Source organism: Ursus arctos, unplaced genomic scaffold (assembly GCF_023065955.2).
Source record: "Ursus arctos isolate Adak ecotype North America unplaced genomic scaffold, UrsArc2.0 scaffold_17, whole genome shotgun sequence".
Lineage (NCBI taxonomy): Eukaryota > Metazoa > Chordata > Mammalia > Carnivora > Ursidae > Ursus > Ursus arctos.
Genome location: NW_026622841.1, coordinates 695955 through 717522, shown reverse-complemented (window position 1 = coordinate 717522; position 21568 = coordinate 695955). Strand labels below are relative to the sequence as shown.

Sequence of the window (21568 nt, the reverse complement as noted above, 5' to 3'; positions counted from 1 at the left end):
CCAGTCAGCCCTGTGTGTCGGTCTGTGCTCGGGCCGCTGTCGCGGTGCCACGGGCCCGCAGTGTACCCGACAGACGTTTGTTTCCCACGGCCAGAGGTTAGGGCGCCCGTGGGTTGGCTCGTTGTGAGGCCCAGACGGCTGCGTTTCTTCTGTGCCGGTGTCTGTGTCTGGATGTCCCCCCTTTGCAAGGACGCCAGCCACTGGAGCAGGGCCCACCCAGTGACCTCGCGGTAACGTGACCCTGTGTCCAAACACTGTCACATTCTGAGGTCCTGGTGTTAAGACTCCAACCCATGAATTTTGGGGGGGACGCAGTTCAGCCCAGAGCACCCAGCTTCGCATCTGCATGAGGATGGCAGGATGCCTTTAACAGTGGCCCCATTGTCGCCTCTTTGGAGGCTCTTTCGACCGGACTGCCGGGCGTCTGTGGGAACTCGGGTGTTCCTGGCCGGCCACCGTGGGTGTGGACCAGATGAGTCTGACTCTATAATCGGGACGCACGCCGCTATCTTTGTCTTCAGAGTTTTCGCAGTAATTGCGTGGTCCCGGGGATCTGCCCCCATCTCAGAGCTCCCCGGTGGGGGTGGGGTGGGGGGAGCGGGCGCCTAACATTCCTGTGAGCTCAGTGAGCAAACAAAACCCTAGAGGCTCCCAGCTTCCCTCAGGAGGTTGGAAGCTAACCTTTCCCCCTGTTTTGGTTCCACATCGAAATGTGTTTCCTGGTCCCTGGTTCTGTTCCCCTGTGGTCCTGTCAGCTGGTGCCCCGGGGCAGCTGGGTTCAGGGTCAAAGGAGAGGTCAGGGCGTTGTACCCACAGGCGGGGGTGGCCCGACCAGACTTCCTGCCCCACTCCTGCCAGCGCCACGGACGTCAGCAGGGTCTCCGCTGTGCAACCCCAGTGCCACGTTCTGAACATCTCTGTCATCTGGGATATGGAGAATTTGTCACCAATCTGCCTTTCCCGTCATGCGTGTGCTTCTGACTTCATCCTGCCAGGAAAAGTGTGCAGCGCTAGCCTTTCCCAACGACTTTGGATGCTACGGGATCTTTCCCCTGTGGGGTCTTTTTTATCCATACAGCGTTTATGGTGACCCCTCTGTGCAGAGCGTTCTGAGAGGCCCACAGCAGTCAAAAATGATACTTAATTCTTATTGCAGTTGAAAAAATTATGTTGTTTGTGAAACTAACAATAGTATTTGATAGAACTTCATAGTTTTATAGTTTAAATTTCTTTTAGAGTTTAACAGAATGATACATCTGTTCTTAAAGCTTGGGAAATGCACAGAAATCACGGTGACAACTTAGAGTCCCCCCCCAAAAACCCGGAACTGTAAGCTATTTTAAGTCTCTTCAGAAAGGAGAGGATTTCTGTGATGACGATGCCAGTGGTTACAGCCAGCTTCCCAGGTCAGCCTTGACCCCACTGCTGAGGCAGCTGGTGTTTGCGCGGGAGGCGGGGAGGCTGGGAAGGGCCGCGTGTGCAGAGGAGCGGGGCGGGGGGGCGGGGGGGCTGGGGAGGGCCATGTGTGCAGAGGAGGGAAGGCTGGGGAGGGCCGCGTGTACAGGGGGCGGGTGGGGTTGGGAGGGCCCCGTGTGCAGAGGAGGGTGGGCTGGGAAGGGCTGCGCGTGCAGAGGCAGGGGGAGCTGGGGAGGGCTGCGTGTGCAGGGGGCGGGGTGGGGTGGGGAGGATCATGTGTGCAGGAGGTGGGGAAGCCGCGTGTGCAGAGGCAGGGAGGCTGGGGAGGGCCGCGTGTGTACTGCTTGCCATGCAAGGACGTGGTGTGAGAGGTCTGAGCTTTGAGCAGCTTTTCAGAGACTTAGACATCCTTACGTCGTGTGCAACTGCTTTCTGGTTTCTCAGAGTTCACAGTTGACGCTTAGAAAAGGTGCTTTGCAGTAAGTCCTGACGTGTTGCCTGGAAGATGAGCCCAAGGACTGCAGCTCCAGCGGTGGGTGGCGGGCAGGAGGCTGGGGAGCTTCTGTTCACCTCTCCGGGGCTTTTCCCAGGATGCGTGTGCAGGATGTGGCCCTTGTTTCTCCTTCTGATGTGATGTTGTGAGTGTCTGTTATTAGCCAGGAAAAGGAGAAAGGAACTCAATACCTCCTGTGTCCCTGGAGGAGGTAAATAATGTGAACTCTGTGGGTCTGTGCTCAGATTTTAAAGTCAAACCACTGAGATCTGAAGCGTGGCTCGTTTCATAGACTAATCTGAGTGCAGGAGTTACTGCTATGAGTCTGCCCGTGTCTGGCCTCGTGCTGCTCGGGGCCGGGCTGTGCTCGGGTGTCCTGCGTCCCCGGGGGCCTTCATGTGTCCCCAGGACTGAGATTTCCCAAACTGTGAGGTGCCCTGGCTGGGAGGGAGCATCCAGTGACACCCCGTGTCCGTGACCACAGACGAATCAGAGATTTCTGCTCAGACATTTTCCTCCGAGGAAAGTGTGTGTTAGGGGGTCGTTCCCCTCCCCCCCAGCACCAAGTGTGCGCTGCTGCGCGTCTGCCCTGGGGGTTAAGACCGAATCAGGAGACTGGCTGTCCTGGTTCCAGGCTAGACCTTCCATGCAAAGCAGTGGGACTGACTTGCCCATGTTTCTTGGGCTCTTGCTTGGAGCGTGTTTACAAATCATGACAGGTTTGCTTTTGTATAAATTGTTCTGAACCGTCTTCTGGGAGCTGGGGTTTGACTCACAGGATTAGGCTGGTTTTCAATAGAGAAAGCAACTTGCATCAGATCTCCTTTCCGATTCGGATGGTCTGTGCTCTGCATGCCGCCGACACATGGGCTGCGGGGCAGGCGCATTTCTGCGCGAGGACGCTGCCCCAGGAGAGTGCGTGCACGAGTCCTACGTGTCAGGATGCGATTGGCTCAGCACTGCGTGGACCTGGGCATCAGGGCATCTCTGGGCCCCATTTGGCGGGGCACTGACCCCTGCCAGTCCAGGGTGGGGGGAAGGGCTTCTAGTTTTATTGCTAGGAGCTGCTTCTCCTTTGGAACTCAGAATCACACTCGGAGTGAAGAGGCAGGGAATTGCGCACAGCGTTTCCTGCATGCTTGGTGCTGGTGGCGGTTTGGCAGTTGTGCGCCTTTACCTGACGATTGTTTCGTAGGCGTGTTGACGTGGACAGTCCTGTTCTTTCTTTGGTGACCAGGCTGCTTGTAGGTTGAAGGGGGCTGTTGCCGGAATCTGATGATTTGTCCCTGGCGCTAGGGTGACTCGGGGTGTGGCCGTGCGCAGGGGATCCTCACGCCACAGGGAAGTGCCTGGTTTCCTCCTGGCGTCACTGTCCACAGTGACCGTGACTGTCTGTGGGGCAGGTTTGCTGTGAAGGGTGCCCTGCTCCCACCTGAGCCCAGAACTCTCCAGGGCTGTCGAGGGGTCAGTACCAGGGCCTGAGAGCCTCGCATGTCCCTCCCCAGAGGCCTGGTCACGGGGCCAAAGAGCTCAGTGCTGCGGGAGGCAGAGTGGGTGCCTCGCGGGTGAGGAGCTCGAGGCCCTGGTTGGAATGGCAGGCCGGCACAGGCCCTGATCCACGCGGTCGCAGAGCCCAGCGTCCTCCAGCGAGCAGTCGGGGCTTTGCCACGGGTCCCCTGTTGGAACTAAGTGGATCGAGTGACCCTTGGTGTTCCCTGTGGGCTGTCCTGGCGCCACAATGCAGGCAGAAGCAGCCTGGTTGGAGAGTCCGCTTCGCACCTCCTTCGTGCCCCGTCCCACGTGGACTTGGGTTCTGGATGCCTCGGTTTCTGTAAGCAGTTTGTGGTGGGTGTCTGCACAAGGGTGTTGGTGCTCTAGGCGCTCACCCGCGTAGTGACCGACAGGCAGCGCTCGCGCCCAGGAGGACAGTCGGGGCGTGTAGGCATCGGCCCCGGGAGTGAGGGCTGGTGGCACAGTGCAGGCCCGCCCCTGTGCCTGCAGTGCTCCTCCCCGAGCGCTCCCACCCCTGCTGTGTCTACACAGAGTCCGAAGGGGCAGCGCGCACAGAGGCGGAACGAGGTACGAATGCAGAGTTCCCTTCTCCTGGGTGAGGGTGGAGCCCCCGCCAGCTTGAGTGGTTCCCTCTTGGTGGTTTTCCCTCTGAGTCTGGATTTCCGGATAAAGCTCCCTCTTTCTGTCTCTCTGAGCCGCCCCGCCCAGTCGAATTGTAGGCACATCGGGCATTTTTAGATCTGTCTGTGTGGTGAGGAGAGGTCTGCGCTTTTCTGGAGGGCAGAGGGCTGGTGGTGGGCTCTGTGCACATGCTGCCCTGAGGCGTGGACGGGAAGCCCACCCCGCCCGCCCGTCTGAATGCGTGGTGGGGAGGCGGGTCTGGGCAGCAGGGCCCTGGAGGCTTGGAGGCGTGTCTTTGCAAGGAGGGGTGCAGAGCAAGGATGCCATGGGGTTCCTGGGAGCTGGAGGAACGCCACTGCCTCCTTGGAGGTCTCCGTGCCCGGGAAGTGCGGCCCCTGAAAGCAAAGGATGCTGGGGGGATCATTGAATCGTCAGTTAAAAACAGTCCCTGTGCGGAGGCCTTGCTGTGCTTACTCCTAAGTTCCCAGTTTGTGGCTGAGCTTGAGTCGTGCTCCTGACTAGACAGACACAGGCCTGGCCGGGCCTCCGGGAGCAGGGGGAGGATGGGTAGGGGGCCTCCCTGGGCCGCCCTGCTGCTGAGCCCGCACACGGGGCACGGTGGCAGGTCAGGGCCGAAGAGGCAGTGTGTCTGTGGACGGGCCTCCTGGAAGGGGTCCTGGGGTCACGGACGGATCACCGGCCGGGGAGGGGGGGCTGGGGGCTGGGACAGGGGGCAGACAGCTGTAGGGCCTCTCCCTGCTCACTCAGGACCCTGCAGAGGGCAGCCTCCCTGGCCTCCTTGTGCCTTTCCTGCCTCCTCCTGGCTGCCGTCCTTCCTACCGCTGGCCCTGTCCGCAGGTCCTGCGCAGTGTCACCTTTGGCAGTGGAGTGGAGGAGGCAGGCAGAGAGGTGACAGTCCTGAGGGCCCCAGAGTTTCCAGGGCCCCTGGGAGTGAAGTCCTGCACGAGGTCTGTTCCTCACTCTTGTCCCTGCAGACTCTTCACTGAAGGGAAAGCTGGCTCCTCCCTCAGGGGCGTTCTGTGGGAAGGTGGGAGGGAGGCCCCCAGAATGGACGGTGGGCCCTGGGGGGAGGACGCGCCCAGGGAGGGGCGCCTGCTCACAGCCCTGGGAACGGCTGGTGGATCCCTGGCCAAGGACTTGTCCTGGGTGGGCCCACCTGTGCCCTCCGGACGGGACTCGGAGCCGGGCTCCAGGAAGGTCGACCTCTCACGTGTGGGAAGAGCTTTCTCAGTCCAGAGCTGGGGTTGGAGGCGGGTGGGCCTGTGCCGCGCTCCTGTGTGGTCCCGGCGCACCCCTGCCCTGCAGCCTCTGTGCCCAGAGCCCCTGTCTAAGGGCCTGAGAACCCCGCGATAACCCCTTTTCAAAATGAGAGGGAAACAAAACAAAGAACGGAGCGGCAGGGAGGCCTTTGGCCGCCGACCCTGAGAAAATGTGTGGTGTTTCTTCGATAATATCACTTTCCTTCAGTTTTGATTGTCCTTCCTTTGGGCGGGTCTGAGTCCTGCCAAGTTCAGAGTTTACAGCCTCAGCTACTTTAGGAAAATAGGACTCATAAAAGCCTTTACAGCTTTCTTCTGAGCGATAAGTCTGTGTGGGCTTGAAGGCCTGGAAACTTCAGAAGTGAAGGGATTTTACCCAAACCACTGAAGCAAAGGACGCGCCTCAGCTCTGGGCGTCTGCGACAGCAGGAAAGCTTCACCCAAAGGGTGATCCCCAGACTCTTGGAATCAGCTCACCGGGTGCTGTGGCTTGTGTGGAAAATCTGTGGACGTGGCATCCCAGGGAATCCCAGGAGGGCCCTCAGACACTGCAGCTCAAGGCACTTTCCAGATTGGGCGCCTCACCGGGCTGGCGAAGAGCGAGAGAAAAAGCGGAGCCTTGGAAAGTTGACTGTTTTCAGTTTCCCAAGTAACATTCTCTGCTGTAGACATTTAAACTGTAAGTAAATGAAAAGAAGATCGAGCCACGGCAGTGCCCCCCGCCGGCCCAGACGACCGCAGCGGCCGCGGTAGCGCTCCTCACCTCACCCTTGAGAACCGCGCTCTGCCTCCTACTACAGAAGACCGTAGGCGACTCTCAGAACAGGGGCCCCTGACTCAGGCACTCGTCCACTGCCGACCCGAAGGCCGTCCCTCAGCACAGCCCAGACCACTGCCGACCCGAAGGCCGTCCCTCAGCACAGCCCAGATAGCACGTCATCGTACCTATGTATGCGGTGCGTGTCTTTGAAACTGGGGACTTGTTCTTAGAATACTGGGACCATTAGCCATCAGCCCCCCTCCCCCGCGGCTGGAGTCCTGCGGTTGCCCCCATGGTGTCGTTTGACATGCTCTTCTGTCCTGGGTATTCCCTGATTTGCTTTGTTTTCTCAGATTGGTGCTGAATTGGTTTGCCAGATTTTGGCCTTGGGTTTTGGCAAAATGGCGCGTGCGCCTCCCTCGGGAGGCAGACGTCTGGGGTCCCTCTCGGGTGTCAGTGGTCACTGTTGAGAAGGTTTGAATCTTGAGTCCTGCCTTGGCCCTGTTAGCCACAGGTCTCCCAGAGTGCTGGCCGGAGTGGCCGCTGCTCTGTGGGACTGAGATGAGGTCTGAGGTGTTTTGTGAGCCCTGGGGCAGGGTCTGCCACACTTGTCATCAAGGTCATGTTGGTTTTGAGCTCCGGTGCCAACGGTCGCCCCCCGGGCCTCAGCATTTCTCCCAGTGCTCGGTCCCCCACGTAGAAATGCTGGGGGGAATCTCAGACACCACGTGGAGTTTGGCTCTGTCCACGAGGTGGTCGGGGCAGCAGGGGCCACTGGGCGCCTGTTAGGGGTCAGCATTGGTGTGATGCAAGGAGGGTGTTTTGTGCAGAACGCAGGTGTGTGACGAAGCCTGCAGCCCTCTAGGTGAGGCGCAAGCCGGCGGTCAGCAGTGGCAGATGGGAAGGGCCTCGAGGAGGATGTGGGACAGCCACTACGGGGGCAGCAACCGTAGCCAGGCCGACGGGGGCAGAACTCACCTTGTTCTCTGACTTCGGATCACAGCATGTAGGTGTCGAGATGCCGTGAGCTAAGCATTTAAAAAAAATCCTTTGCGCTTTTCCTACGTGGAGAGAACACAGAGGTTCAGTAAAAGTTGAAAGGCTTTTCTCGTGGGAAATGGGCGGTGGCAGTGGCTCCGAGAGCAGGGTGATTCAGACTGGGAGTGCGGGGCCTCGCCCACGCACGGAAGAGGCGCTGGGGAGACTGTGACCCGCTTCCCTTGTGCTGTCACACGAGGCGCCCTAGCGCACAGGGCAGTGTCAGCTGGGGCCTGGCACACGGCAGAGCGGGAGCCGGGCCTGTCTCCCACCTGCAGGGCATCAGAACTCCCAGCGGAAGGGGAGGCATGCGGCTGGCGCAGGAGCTTCCCTACCCCCAGGTGGGGGAGTGATGCCGTTGTTCTGGGGTGTAGACAGCAAGCACTCAGCACTGACTCAGAGGGCTGGGAGGTATGGGGCCCACGTGTGGCCCTAGCTCACTGGCCTCCTCTGGGGTGATGACAGTAGTAACGGGCACAGGATTTGAACTTTTGTTTCCCAAACACAAGGATGAGGATTTTTAAAATTAATTAATGTACTTATTCTATTAGTTTTTGAGGGGGAAGGGGAAAACGCAGAGGGAAGAGAGAGAGAGAATCTCAGAGACACTCCATGCTGAGTACGGAGCCGGACTTGGGGCTTGTTCTCACGACTCTGAGATTTCTTGAGCCACCCAGGTGACGCAGGACCGAGCTTTTTAAAAACTTTTTGTTTCGCAAGAATTCCGAATTCACGGAAAGTTGCAGAGAGATCTCCTTCAGCTGCCATCCCCGGCCCTATGAGCCACTGTCAGCACCTGGATCTTGGCGGGCTCTCGGGGAGAACTAGGTATTGGGGTGCTTGGAGTCTCTGCTTAGCACCTTCTTAACCATCCACACTACTGAGCAAGGTCACATCAGCCGCATCGCCACATTACAAGCAAGAAAACCCCGCCAGAGTTCAAGAAAACCATGTAATTTGCTGGGGGCCGCTCAGGCTCTTGCCTGGAATAGATGCTTCTAGAAGAAAAGGCCAGGAGGGATTCATGCACCGTTGTGGCTGCAGACCTCCCAGAGCCCCCCTGCGCCAGGTCAGGTGGCTGGACCTGGACCCGTTGTCTTTGGGGATGAAATGTGTTGGCTCCTCAGATTAAAAGCAGCTTTGGCTGCTCTGCGTCCCTTCACGGGAGTGTTGTCCTTTGTTGTGTTTTATGAATTTGTACTTCACGTGGAGTCTACACGACCACATCCCACCGCTCGTGAAATCATTACGTTTACAACGCGCATGCTGAACAGGCTGGGAGGGGTGGGTACTGTGTGCCGCAGGAGACGCGGACGTCGTAAGGGCGTGGTAAGGACGCTGACGGCCAGCTGGGGCAGGAGCGGGCTCTCTGTGGGGTGGGGGCTGGGCCTAGAGGCCGGGGGTCCACGTCGTCTTTGGTGAAAGAGATGGATGTGGGGCACTCCGGGGATTTTCACAGGTGGTTTTCAAGTATTACTAATACTTAATGGGTTGCTTTGCACTCGGTGTTAATGTCCGTGAAGATGTGACATCAGCGAGGTCTTTGGTGGGAAGCGTTGGCAAAGATCAGTGCCTATCAGACCCGTGCCCGCGAGGTCACCAGGGGCCCCCGAGTGTCTCCAGGCGCCGTGTGGAGATGTGTCTTGGACGGAGGCTGTGAATCTGGGCTAAGGAAATGAGCAGGAAGGCGGCCCGGACCTCACACTGCGACCTTCACCTGTCCGGAGCGGATAGTGGCCACAGATGGGAATAAGCCCCAAGCCCAACTGTGGGGCACAAAGCAATGGCGACAAAGCAGGGTGCTGTGATCCAACCATTTTTTAACAATATGCTAAAATGCCAAAAACGTCTTCAATTTTTAAAAAAGCCAGGGTATGCAATCACGTATCTCATTTTGCTACAACATACTCCTTTTCTGTGAGAACGCTCACAGATGCGCGCCCAGCGGTGGACAGGACTTCTCCAGATGATCTTGTGTGTACACGAGCACGCACACATGGACGGCCGTGGACAGTCATGTGTCTGCGGCCCGTGTTCTCCTGACGGCACTCAGTGTGAATCACACCGCCTCGCAGCTGGATGTAGGCTCAGCAGGAAACCCAGGAGCTGGGGCTGAGGCCGGCAGCAGTGTTGGCGGTGGCGCTCCTCGGGGGTCGTGGGGGTCGTGGGGCCCGCGGGCCAGGGCTCTGGGGCATCAGCATCTCTCCAGGCTGGGGCATCGTCTCTGAGCCGGGGACAGTTGGCCGCTGTGCTGGAGCCGCCAAATGCACGCAGAAGAATCTCAGCCGACAGAGTCGTTTTGATTGTGGGCTGTGGCTCTGTGGGGCCCGTGCCGAGTCCAGGCCACGCACACGCTGCGCGCCGACTCTGCCGACGGTCCGCGAGCATGGTATTGCCGTGGGTTTCTTCCTCTGTAACACCCAAGTGCATTGTCCTCTGCCCGAACTGTCTCCGGTTCCCCGTCCTTCCACCCCCTTCCGTTCTCTCTCTCGTTTTACTTTTCTGGGAGGTGGGTGGACCGAAGCGTCTGTGTCTTTTTCTGTTCACGGTGTTAGGTGATCTTTGCAGAGATCGACAGTGTGTGTGAGACCACACAGAACAGAGCCCGCGCCTGGGGTGCTCTCAGCGGCCGTGCTGTCGGGCGTCCCCACGCCCGGTTTCCGTCTTTCCGGGGGGAGTGACCTGTGGTGCCGTTGCCCTCTCCTGAGGAGCGCTCCCGGAGGGCCTTTTCCTTCTGCCTGGCAGTGTCCCCGGAAGCCGAGCGAGTGGCTGATACCTCGTCTGGGAGATGCCTGTGGCCGCCCGTGGTGTTTCCTTTGTCAGGAAGTGTCGTTTGCTCCGTAAGTCGCTTAGAAGCGATGCTGGCATTTCACGCGGACTTTGGCCCATTGTGGGCAGACGTCGTTCCCCCCGTGCACGTGTGTTTGTCCCAGTCTTAATTGGTCACGTCACTGGATCAGTTTCTCTAGAGACCCCTGAGGTTTGTCGACACAGTGAGAAACACGCCAGCGGGACCCTGGGCCTCAGGTTTTATCTCGTTGAAACCAGAATCAAAATGTGCACAGCGGGCAGGAACGCCCAGCGTAGACAGAGGCCGTGGAGCCCTCGGACGCAGGCTCTGGGAGCAGAGAGGCAGCCGCTGGGCCAGACCCTGGTCCTGCGGGGACGTCACGGCCAGCACCTGTGGCCTCTAGCTTCTTATGGCCGACCTTTATCCTTCTGAAGGATGAGACCCAGAGGTGTACTCTGTAGGGAGAGCGGGACCTGGATTCAAGTGGCAGATGGCCTCCTTTTGCAACGTCTCACTTTCATCGTCTGTAAAATGGGGCCGTTACAGCAAACTGCTGTGCTGTGACAGGGCGGCGTGGTTCCTGTGGGCTCTTTGCACAGGATCTGGCCCCTGCCACGCACCTTCCTTCCCCTCGCCCGTGCCAAAATGGTAAACCAGTTCACACAAGTGATGTCATGCAGCGCCCGTGGTTTACCCGTGTGCTGTGGTCTTGACTAGAAGCTCGTCGTGTGTCGTGAACGGATGGCGGGACTGAGGGGCTGGGCTGGGGTTGCTGTGAACACACCGTGCAGAAGGGGCCAGCTGCGCCCCGTCTGTGAAGTCCTGCACATGGCCGGTCAGTGGGGCGGGGGCGGGCGTGCTCCCGGTTCTCAGGTCAGGCTCTCACCTCGGTGATTTTGGGAAGACCTTCAGTTAGTTCTGGAACCTGTCTTATGAGGGAGGTTAAGTAGTTAATGTCGGCCTCTCACGAAGGAAGGAAAGTATTTTAACGTCATGTGTGGAAGATGTTTCCCTCTTGCTCTGGAACCTCGTCCCGAAGGTCTGACAGGCTGTGGCCGATGGTCACAGTCACATTGGGTTTTCTTGTCCTCACTGACGGGACGTCAGCCGTAAGATGCTAAGCAGTGCAGTGCTCACACTGGCGCTGGCGTGGTGAGCGGGTGCCATGGTCGCTGAGGAGGCGCTTGGCGTCCGCGTCTAACTCCCTGTGTGTTCCCTTTCAGCCCGTCCCTCCCCGCCCTGGACTGGCAGCTGCCATCGCGCTCGGGACCCTATGAGCTGAGGATCGAGGTGCAGCCCAAGCCCCACCACAGAGCCCACTATGAGACGGAGGGGAGCCGGGGGGCTGTGAAGGCGTCGGCCGGAGGACACCCCAGCGTGCAGGTACTGGGGTCTGTCCCCTCGGGGACGCGCCCATGGGCAGAGGCGGAGCCTGGGGCTCATTCGGCTGCGGCAACAGCTGGCTCTACTCCTCCTGTTTTCTCTTAAACTGTCCTCCACGAAACGCTTGTACTCAGCAGCGTGGGCACAGATGGGCATGTTTCTCCTCGATGTGCGTGCTGGCGAGGATGCGGGGGGTGGGGGGGTTGCCATAGCTCTTTCTTCCGCAGCTCAGAGTCAGCCGCCATCACTGACCCAAAGGCTTTGTGTGAAAATGGGAATCCTCCAGCGAGTCCCAAAGACCGCGGGGAGCGGTCCGCGCACCAGGCCGTGGTCGGGAGGCCGGTGCCCCTTGGTGGGGCCGCGGCCTGTGACTCGTGTGTGTGGCTGAGGCCTTGAGGCTGCTCGTCCAGACAGACACCATTTGTCCCCTCGTATTCCCAGGCAGACACGTTTGATTCGGGCAGTGTGGGAAAGCTGGGGAGGCCCTGAGGGTCTGCCTCATGTTCCTGGTGGTGCCGGCAGGCAGTGTGAGTGGTGGGCCGTCTTCTGTGCCTCTTAGGAGATGTGACCCTGGGTGTTATTCCTTTTTAAAGGTGTCTCGGAATAGCAAATTTAAAAGAAATAAATATAATCTTGACATGAAGACGTTTTGTTTTTGAGGAGATAAGTGTTGTCAGAACCACGGAGAGCAGCCCGCATGGCCTGGCAGTGCCTGCTTGCCAGAGCCTCACTCCCGCCTCCTCCCCTCCTCCGCTCGGCCTTGGGTGGCCGTCAGCCTGTATCTCCTAGCAGCGAATCAGGAAGAGCCAACGAAAGGCCCCTTGGCCAATGTTTAGGGGAATTCTGTTTACGTGAAGCTGCCTTGATTTGGATATTTTCAGTGGTTGATTGAAGACTTCCTTCTTTCTAAAAGGCACAGGTTTTCAAGGTGTGGTCCTGTTCTGGGAGTCGCTAGAAATGCAGAACCTCTGGCCCACACAGACCACAGAGCCGGGAGCTCCTGGGTGGGCCCAACGTCTGGTGCCATCGGCTTCCCAACATGGCGTCTGTCCCTTTCCGTGCTTTGGGGTTCCTCCAGCAGGACACAGGAATAGAGGACCTGCTGTGAGGCGCAAGGACGTCAGGGAAGAGACCTCACCTGCAGTCGGGGCTGGGCTGGGGTCTCCTGCCCACCTGTCGGGGTGACTCTGAGTGCTGGTCTCTTACCCCAGACACTGGGAGGGGAATAGGTTCACTTGACTTTCGAGTTGGAACATTCGTCATGGGTGCTCCGGGGGCACCTCGGGAGGCACAACGCAGGGATCACGCACAAACCCAAAGACGTCACCCTTCACCCCAGGGAGGATGTGAGGGCATGGAGGTTACCTGCTGTGTGGACATCAGTGGACTTCAGTCAAACATTGCCCGACGAGCTTTGAGCCTCCTGCCCAGCCCGTTGGTGGGACTCTGGGGCGGCCCACGTGGACGGGTTTGCTCTCCTGCCCAGAGCTCCAGACGGTGGGCAGGGCAAGTTTCTCCCCCCGTGGGCCCCAACCCATCATCAGGGGAATGAGGCCAGTCAGAAGGGTGCTCCGCAGGGCACCCGCGTTTTTATTTTATGCCATTTAGATAAACAGAAATCCTGCCAGGGCAGGAGCTCCGGCGAGAAAGGCCCTCTGCCCAGGCGACAATCAGCAGCATGGCACTGGTGGGAAGGTGCGGGGTGGTGTTTGTGGCCGTGCGCTTGACGCCAATTAGTACCCACTTGCTTGGCTGCGTGGCTTGTCAGCACACGGCAGCCGGCTGGACGCTTTCAGCTCCCGCCTTCCCGGTGGGTAAAGGTCAAACAATGCCTGCATCAGCCGGGCTCTGTAACTACAGATACTTAACTCTCTTTCCCGCTGCTGCCACACGGAACACAAGTGCGCTATTGCAGACGGGAAGGGTGTTTCAAAGCCGAGGAAATACAGCCGCTCCAGGAGCAGAGAGAATCGGGCCCCAGAGGAGTAATGGCAATGGCCCCATTTCTTGAAATTAGAGCAGCAAGGGGCGGGGGTCCTGCACTGGGGGAGCGGCCTGCAAACATTAACGCCTTTTGTGTTGAAATGCAAAGCACAGGACTCCGCTTCTCTGCTTCTCTGTTCATTCTCAGCTCCTGAAATTGAGGGCTCCCAGGGGATGAGGGAAGGCGGCCTCTACGCCCTGGATCTCAGGGTGTTGGCGCCCGCCTTTGCCGCTCACCCCTCACTGGACCCCCCCCCCCCGGGGCCTCAGGGTAGTGTTTGGAGAAATTAACAAAACTTGAAATAGTATTTAAAATACCTTGCAGATTATTTCAGATTAAGTGAAGGCACATGGAAGAGGCTCGCTGTGGGTTTAAACAGGATGAACGCCACCCCCCCCACCTTACAAGTGAAATGCAAAAAGTAAATGGTGATCAACGGAACATGTCAGGTGCCGTCAGCACTTCTCAGGGGCGAGAAATTAGTAATTTAGGGTATTCTGATGGATCTGCGGCAGAGTGAATTTATGTCTGTGCAAGTGTGAGGTAAGCAGTTACAAAGGGGGTTTTGGGGGGTTTGTTTTCTTTTTCAGTTGGTGGACCACAAATGGTATAAAAATAGAAATTGTGCACAATTATAAAACAAATGAAAATAGAAAAGTCTCTCAGTTGCTGCGAAAGCACGCTAACCACAAGGTTTTATTTTGTGCTGAGTTATTTTAGCGTATCCTCTGACGTGGGGCTCCAGCACCACGCCCGCTCCTCCCTCTTCAGAAGCCTGGCCACGCTGCAGGCAGTTCCTGGGGGAGCCATGCACCCCACAAGCGTGCTGTGGCCGGTGGGTCCACGGAAAGTGGGCTCTGGTCTGGGACAGACTGTTACTGCTCAGATGAAAGCTGTCACGTGCGCCGGGGAGCCCGATAAAAACACGCTGTCCCCAATCTTGCCGCCGTTTCCCAGACTTCCAATTCTAAGTGTCTCCATCAAACCGAAGTCATTTTCTGCAGAATGGAAGTGTCCCAGCCGGGCCCCAGGAGGAGGACCTGCTCCTCTTCCTGGAGCGTCAGGGACCTCAGAAAGGAGCTGCCCGGCACGCCAGACTGAAGGGCCGGAAGAACCTTCTGCGTTCTCGTGGTCTCGCCCTCGTTTCTGTGTGCGGCCTGCCCAGCGTTGCTCAGCGGGCTGGTGGTGGAGCGGGCCTATAGGACCCCAGCCCGTGTTCGGTTTCTCCTGAGCTCCCGCGTTCATACCTACAGTTGTGAAGGACGACAGCGGCCAGCGCTCCGGGGCCCTCCCAGGAGGCCCACCTTCTACCCCGGTTGTTGTCCCAAGCCCGGGAGGTCAGTCTGCAACCGTCAGGGGGGCTGGCACCTCCATGTGCACAGGAGCAAGGTCTCCCAGGTTCTCGGAGGCCTGGTCCCTGGGTCCTGGGCGAGGTGGGAGGTGACTGTCTGTGTTTGGTCTGGGGAGGGCCTGCCTTGGGGTTCGCCTTTCCAGGGGGTGCGGGAAGGCCGGTCGTCCTCCAGCGTTGCATCTGATAAACCAGAGCCTTGTGCCCATTGGGCCCCTCACGGGCTGCTGGTTTGCCAAAGTCCCGCACTCTGTTAGTCCTGGCTTCCCCGTCTGTTTCTCCACGTCCCCCGGCATCCACCCTCACTGCCCTCCGTGCAGTGCCTGGCACCCAGTCCACAGAGTAGGGTCCCCTATTCCCACCTGCCCTGCAAGGGCCCAAGGAGCGACCCCGGGGATGTCGCTAATCTCTGACCCAGGGCTCAAAGAATGAAGCTCTGTTTACCGAGTTACCAAAATAACTGCTCGATAGCATCTAGCCCACCACACAGGAGGCTAGGTCCGCGTGAATAATTAATAGGTCTCTGAAACAGGAAACCCAGGGAAAGTCTCGTGAAGTTGGAAACACCATTTCAGGTCTGTAATTTGTGCTGTCAGTTCGGCTCCCAGTCAGTGTCGAGGGGCCAGCGAAAACCCCTTCTGGAGATAAAGGAATTGGCTCCGGCGCCTCTGAGGGACGTGGCGACGACCCTGGCATGTGCAGTGGGGGTCCCGGCCTCGGGCGCAGGCAGCGGGGGTCCCGGCCTCGGGCGCAGCTAGAGTGTCTCCCTAGGGCTGGCTTCTAGGCCTACCTGGGCCCCCACAGAGCATGGCGAGAACTCGCTGCCACATAAGGCCTCTGAGAGCGGAAACCCAGGATGGACACAGCAGGGAAGCTGGCAGAGACTCGCCGCTGCCGTGATTCATTTTAGGTGCCCCCCTCCCCGCCCCTGGCACGGACGGGGCTGCAGAGCTGTCGTGTGAACAACAGTTCTGGGTGTTCAGACGTGTGTATCTGCGCTCACATCACGTTCTCTTTCACCCAGAGGCCCGTCCTGTTTCTTACGTGAGTCGTACTGGGCACCACCTTCTACTCAGGACAGGACTGTTAACCCGGAAAGCCAGGATTTTCACAAAAGGCAGACAGATGGACATTCCCAGCGTCAGTTCTTACCTGAAGGCAAACTTGGGTCGGGCCAGCAGGGTGCGAGCGTCAGGATCCACAGAGCAGCAGCCCAGGCCCCGTGCACGGAGCCGAGACACCGCATGGCGGGAAGGACAGTGTGGGTCTGACCCCAACCCAACCGCAGCCGGCCCACGGCCCAGTGTGGCCGACATGCACAGGGCGTGGATTCATGTGTCACGGGGCTGGCCTTCCGTTGCAGCCGTGTCCAGGCAGGGGGTCTGCTGAGCACACACGCTGTAGGCGCCACCTCGTTCTCCGTACCCACCATCTGCTGGGCACGTGGGGGCCGTCTGGCCAAATGCCTGTCTCGCGGCGCCCCTGACACGGGCGGGTCTCAACCGGTGCACCTGCCCAGCACTCCCTGAAATGTGTTGTCAGCTTTTATGACCAGCGAGGGCTTAACCCCCTACAGCAAAGCCAGAGAGGCTCCCCAGAGCCATTGAGACAGACGCTCCACGGCGCATGCCACCGTAAGTGGTGTTGGGTTGACCAGATGTTGTCATCCTGAGGGAATCCGTGGCGTTGTGCTGCCGTCTCTGGACACGTGGCAGAGACACGTGAGCTCAGGCAGGTCCCTAACAGCGATTTTTAAACACCTGTGTGCGTTCTGCTGTTCAGCAAAGCTGGTGGAAGCATGGTTTTGGTTTTCCTTACAGCCCAGACGCTCCTTAGGAATAAAGTCCATGAGTTGTGTAGCAGTGGAAGCTGCCCGAAATCCTCCAGCTCAGGACTTCGGCTCCCTTGTTTCAGGCTGCAGAGATTCTAGAATTAAGTCGCCCCGGGCCCAGAACCTGTGCCGGCCGCCCATCACTGTGCCCAGTCTTCTGGTTGTCATAGGCAGGTTCCGGAAACGTCCTTTGAGGGACCGTTTTCCACTTTGAGACAGGTGTCTGCGTGCTCACTGCAGCTGAGCTTCCGAAATATCAGGTCCTGGTGCAGGCGGGATGGGGTTGTCAGGGACACAATGGTGAAAAGTAACCATCTTTAATGTCAAAATAGGGAAATCCACACCCCAGCTGTCCCTCCCTACAGGGGCCGAGCCACAGGTGCCCAGTGCCTGCAGGGCTGGATCTGGTGGGAAATCTCTGCTCTATGTGCTCCGAGGTTGGGCCTCCTTCCTGCTGGCTGGCCCAGCATGTGGTGCCCAGCGGAGCCTGGTCTTTGGCCTATGAGCCGAGCTCTCCCCCTGAGGAGGAAATGCTGGGTGTTGTCTCCCTGGGGTCCCCTGAGCGCAGGCCGGCATGGGGAGAGGTGCAGCCCCTACACAGCCTTCCCTTGCAGACAGGCAGACAGTGGAGTCCGGAGCAGCAGGCAGGCAGCTCCGTGCATCCTGGCTCCTGCACGCGGGTCCCGGGAGCCGGGATGGGCAGGGGGCAGTGAGTACCCGTGCAGATGCTCGGGCTTTCCTCCGTTGTCCTGCTGTGCCTTCTAAAGGCTGTCCTGTGTTTGAGGGAGAAGTCTCTGGACCGAAGGATGCTTCCTTCCTGAGCGGCTGTTACGTAACTGTCCCTGACCGTTGGCCGCCTGCTCTGGGCCGGTGGGCGCGGTCTGGCCGAGCTGGGCTCCCCCAGGCCCCTGAGCTCGTCCAGGAGAACACTGGGCTCTTGTCTGTGGCAGAGCACTCTGCTCTATGTCAGCACAGATGCCGCTCGCCCCGACCGTGGGCCCAAATGCGCCGAGGCGGGAAGCACAATTGCGCCTTGACCGGCCACACGGGTGGCCGTCCCCTCCGTAGCACTGGGTGCCAGGGGGGTGCTGGCCAGGCCGCGGGCCAATGTCCCATCATGTTGCCTGCATGCCACCGCTGTCGGCCTTTGTGCTGGGGCCCTGCCCCCGCTGCCCCTTGGGTCACTGATGGCAAACACCAAGGCCAAGCATGGCTTCTGGAAGGTTCACCTCCAGCCATCTCTCTGTCCACACTTCCTTCTCCTCCTCCTCCTCGCATCGTATTAACAGTTTAACTGACTGGGTGTTGCCCTGCTAGGACTCACAGGGGCTGCCCTGAGGAAGAAGGAGATCAGGGAGCACAGCCTCAGTGGCCTCTGACCGACCCTGAGTGTGGGTCTCTGGGCGGAGGGAGGTCAGTGGAGGTGATGGACACAAACTTTGTCCAACCAGGGCTGCGTGGCAGGCATGCCCCCCTGCCAGCCTACGTACTGTGGACGTGTGTGTGGCGAGCGGGCAGGAGGCATTGGGGGAGTGACCTCTGTAGGGGTACCACCCTGTGGGAGTGGGCGTTCCTGTGTGTCTAGGTCTCCAGAGGGCAGGTCCGCGAACTTCTGGGAGCCCCTGGACGTGCCCCCCGCCGCGAGCCCCTGGACGTCTCCCCCCTGCGAGCCCCTAGACGTCTCCCGCCCCCCGCGAGCCCCTGGACGTCTCCCCCACCCCGCGAGCCCCTGGACGTGTCCCCCCCCGTGAGCCCCTGGACATCTCCCCCCCGCAAGCCCCTGGACGTGTCCCCCGTGAGCCCCTGGACGGGTTCCTCCGCGAGCCGCATGCCTCTGCAGAGTCCACACCTGCCGTGTGGGTGGATGGGGCTTTCTTTGAAGTCTGCTGTTTCTCCTCTGTGGCCAGGCTCCTGGGGTTGCTCTGGGTTCTGGAATCACCAAAGGTGTGTTTGTCGCTGTAGTTCAGTGTAATGTTTCCTAATGGTTTCTGGGGCTTTCAGGCACTCCGTTTCTAGATCATTTTTTCCCTCAGCAGAAAGTCGGGGCTTCTCAGCGTGTTTTTAATTAGAAATGCTAAATGTAGTGTTTCCGTGCAAAACATTCTTTGATCCACAGCTAATGTAATTTCTTCTCTCTGGATGCTTCCATGCGTGTCTGTGTGAATCCCATCCCGTCGTCCCCAGAGTGTGGGTGACATCTTTGGGTCTCCTGCACCCGGTCACGTCTAGCTCCAAAGTGGGCACGTCTGAAGCATGAACCGTCCCGTCCGCAGGGTCAGCCCACAGGGGTCGGGGCTGGGTGGCCAACGGGGGTGGTGCTGGGTGCTTTGCTCCGGCTGTGGGACGAGACACCTGTGTGCTGTGAGCTAGCGGGCAGCAGGTCCAAGTGCACGTTGCTAGCAGGGAACTGTCCCGCTGTAGCGACGGTGTGCACCCGAGCTTCCCTTCGCCTGCGGCCAAATGCCCTCCACGAAAGCCCTGTGGTGCTCCTACGGCATGGCTGTTCCAGCAGCGGGGATTCTGCCCATTTCCTTGTGCTCAGGGGCAGGTCACAGGCTGCACAGGAACCACTCAGCGGAAAAGCTCAAGGCGACCTGCTTGAAAGTGGAAACAAGCCTTGGACCGGAACCTTCCCTCTCCCGGCGTCCGGATCCGCCGCTGATTCACAGACACGCGCCAGTCAAGTGGCAGAGGCTGCAAAGCGAGCAGAGCTCACACGCTGACCGCACTCTCGTACCTTCGTCTGACCGGTGTATGCAAGCCGTCCCATCTGCCGTCCTGCTCCCCTCGTCCGCAGGGGCAGGTCTGAGGTCTTGGTGAAGAGGACAAGCCGGGCGGTGAGCGGCGGGCTGTCCCGGCTCCTGCGTGCGGCGTGCGCCTGGCACCCCAGACCCCCTGGGAATGTGAAATGTCACGTCCTGGGCGGTGGCAAGTTTGCTTTGCCAGGGCCGGAGAAGAAGGCAGATCTGGCTCTTAGAGCCCAGGGGTCGTGTGTTCAGGTCACTCCACAGGCAGGGCGTCTGTAGGGCTAAGTTGTGGGCGAGGATGGGGTCTCCGTTTCCCTCAGTCAAGACCAGGAACCTGGTTAGCTACGGCCTCACAACCGCAGAGCCGCCAGACTCTGCCCAGCTTTTCCTCTCAAAACACAAGGACCTTCCTCCCGGAGACGATGTCCCGACCTGGGATGCGGGGGGTCAGCCAGGAGATGTGTGACTCCAGCCCCACCTGCTGCCTCCGCGACACGGCACGTCCACCAATGAGAGCAGACATGGCACACACGCCGAAGGCTGCTTCAGACACCGCCTTCCTGCGTCTGTGCGTCCGGCCAGCACCCCCGAGCACTGGAGACAGGAGCGGGCGCAGCGGAGGGACGGTCGAGCTCTGAGCCTCTTGGTCGCCTCTGTTTCCTCCGTGCTTTGTTTGAGATGTGATCCCACTGTCGCGTGAAATAAAATACAGGGACACTTTGAGTGAACAGTTGATTATTAAAGTCCTTGAAAAGTTTCAAATCTGTTGTTAACCGTAACTGTCCTGTTAGCGGAAGTGAGTCTGAGCCCAGAGGCCGACCGCTGTCCCCGTGCCACTCGTGGGCGGTGGCCAGTGGTCCTGAGGGGGCACAGTCTCCGGCATCTGTGCTCTCCAAATACTTACACGGCAGACTCATTAACCAAGACCCTCATTTCTTATTTTTTACTGTTTCAGAAAGATAGAAAAATTCTATATGCCAAAGTGCAAGAAACTCTAGAAATTAGCTCGTTTTCCTGGAAGGAGCAGCGTGCAGCCCCTTAGAACCCTTCTGTTGTGTGCGACCAAGCGCAGTGTGAACCCATCCCCAGAAGGCGTGTGTGCTGCCTAAATCAGAATGAACCTGGTGCAGGACCTTCCTCGCATTGTTCGTTCCCAGGAGGAATTCTTAAATTCTCTCCCAGGAGAGTGTAAGTGAGCCCGTGTAAACTGAGTGTTGCTGCTGGCTGTAGCGCACACATGTGCACACGCATGCACACACACAGGCGTGCATGCACACGCACACATAGAGACATGCGAGTGTGCACATGCCTGAGCCTGTGTACTTGGTGTGTGCGTGCATGCATGTGTGTGGAGGGAGAGACTTCACCCCCCTGGCTCCCTCCTGTGGCACAGGATACGGGGCATCCATTCCTAGGTCCTTTATCTCCAGGTTGCACGGATCCCTTCTGAAGGGTACACCTGGGCACCCAGAGAAGGTGCTGGGAAGGGCTTATGGATTTTAGAGCCTGGAGCCATAAGGAGCTCCGTCTGTGGGTCTGTGAGCTGCTTTCCCCACTGTGGACACTTAGCCTTTACTCCACGTGTCCAGTCTTTGCAGAGTGTGGCCACGAGAACCGTGTGCTTAGCCTTAAGTGATACCGTCGGTCTCCCCATCCATACTCTCCCATGGAGGGGTCTGCTGACCACACCCCAAACCAGATCTCACAGCCAGGCACCGCTGGGATGGACGCCCTGGACGCGGCCTGAGAAGAGAGGGGACGGAGACAGACCGAGATCGAAGCCTTTGAAGCCATGGGGCCTAGGGCAGTTGGCCCTGCCGCTGCAGTCTGTCAGAGAGGCTTTGGACTCGGGACAGATTCTGGACCCGTCCTGAGGTCCCCCACTCCTGCTTTTGTCATGCATGAGGCCGTCCTTTGTCCTCCTCCAATGGCACAGCTGCTGTCATGGAGACTGTTGGACTCGCCCATTACTGCCGTCTGATGTTCTGGTGAGAGCGACACCTCTCCATCTTCTGTCTTCCTCAGAAGTGAGCCAGAACCCGCTCTGTGACTCTCGGTCATTCAGACATAGCTACGGTCAGCCGAGGGGCCGGCACCTGCCTCGTGGGAATGCTCGTCTTCGAGAGAAGGGAGGGGCCCAGGTATGGGATAGACACCCTCCTGGTCACGCCTGGCCAGGACTCGGCTGGCTGCCTGCACACAGGACCAGTCCAAGCAGGTTAGCTGCACAGATGGACCACGGATGTGTGGACGGCTGTCACAGGAAACAGACTCTGCAGACATTCCTGCCTCGGAGAAGCTGGGGCTCGTGGGGACAATGTGCTGTGTGTGCCCCACTCAGGGCCGTCTGTGAGCAGCGGCTCC

The 21568-nt window shown here is 59.0% G+C and overlaps 1 protein-coding gene across 4 annotated transcripts in view; it reads left to right on the top strand.

The window, feature by feature from the left end:
- Nucleotides 1–21568, top strand: part of NFATC1 (nuclear factor of activated T cells 1) — a 103126-nt gene that overhangs the window by 16889 nt on the left and 64669 nt on the right. For all 4 annotated transcript variants that reach the window (XM_026496511.4, XM_026496514.4, XM_048218529.2 and 1 more), the window contains exon 3: nucleotides 11135–11294. In XM_026496511.4, the coding sequence (XP_026352296.1) occupies nucleotides 11135–11294 (160 nt within the window). The remainder of the gene's footprint in view (nucleotides 1–11134; nucleotides 11295–21568) is intronic.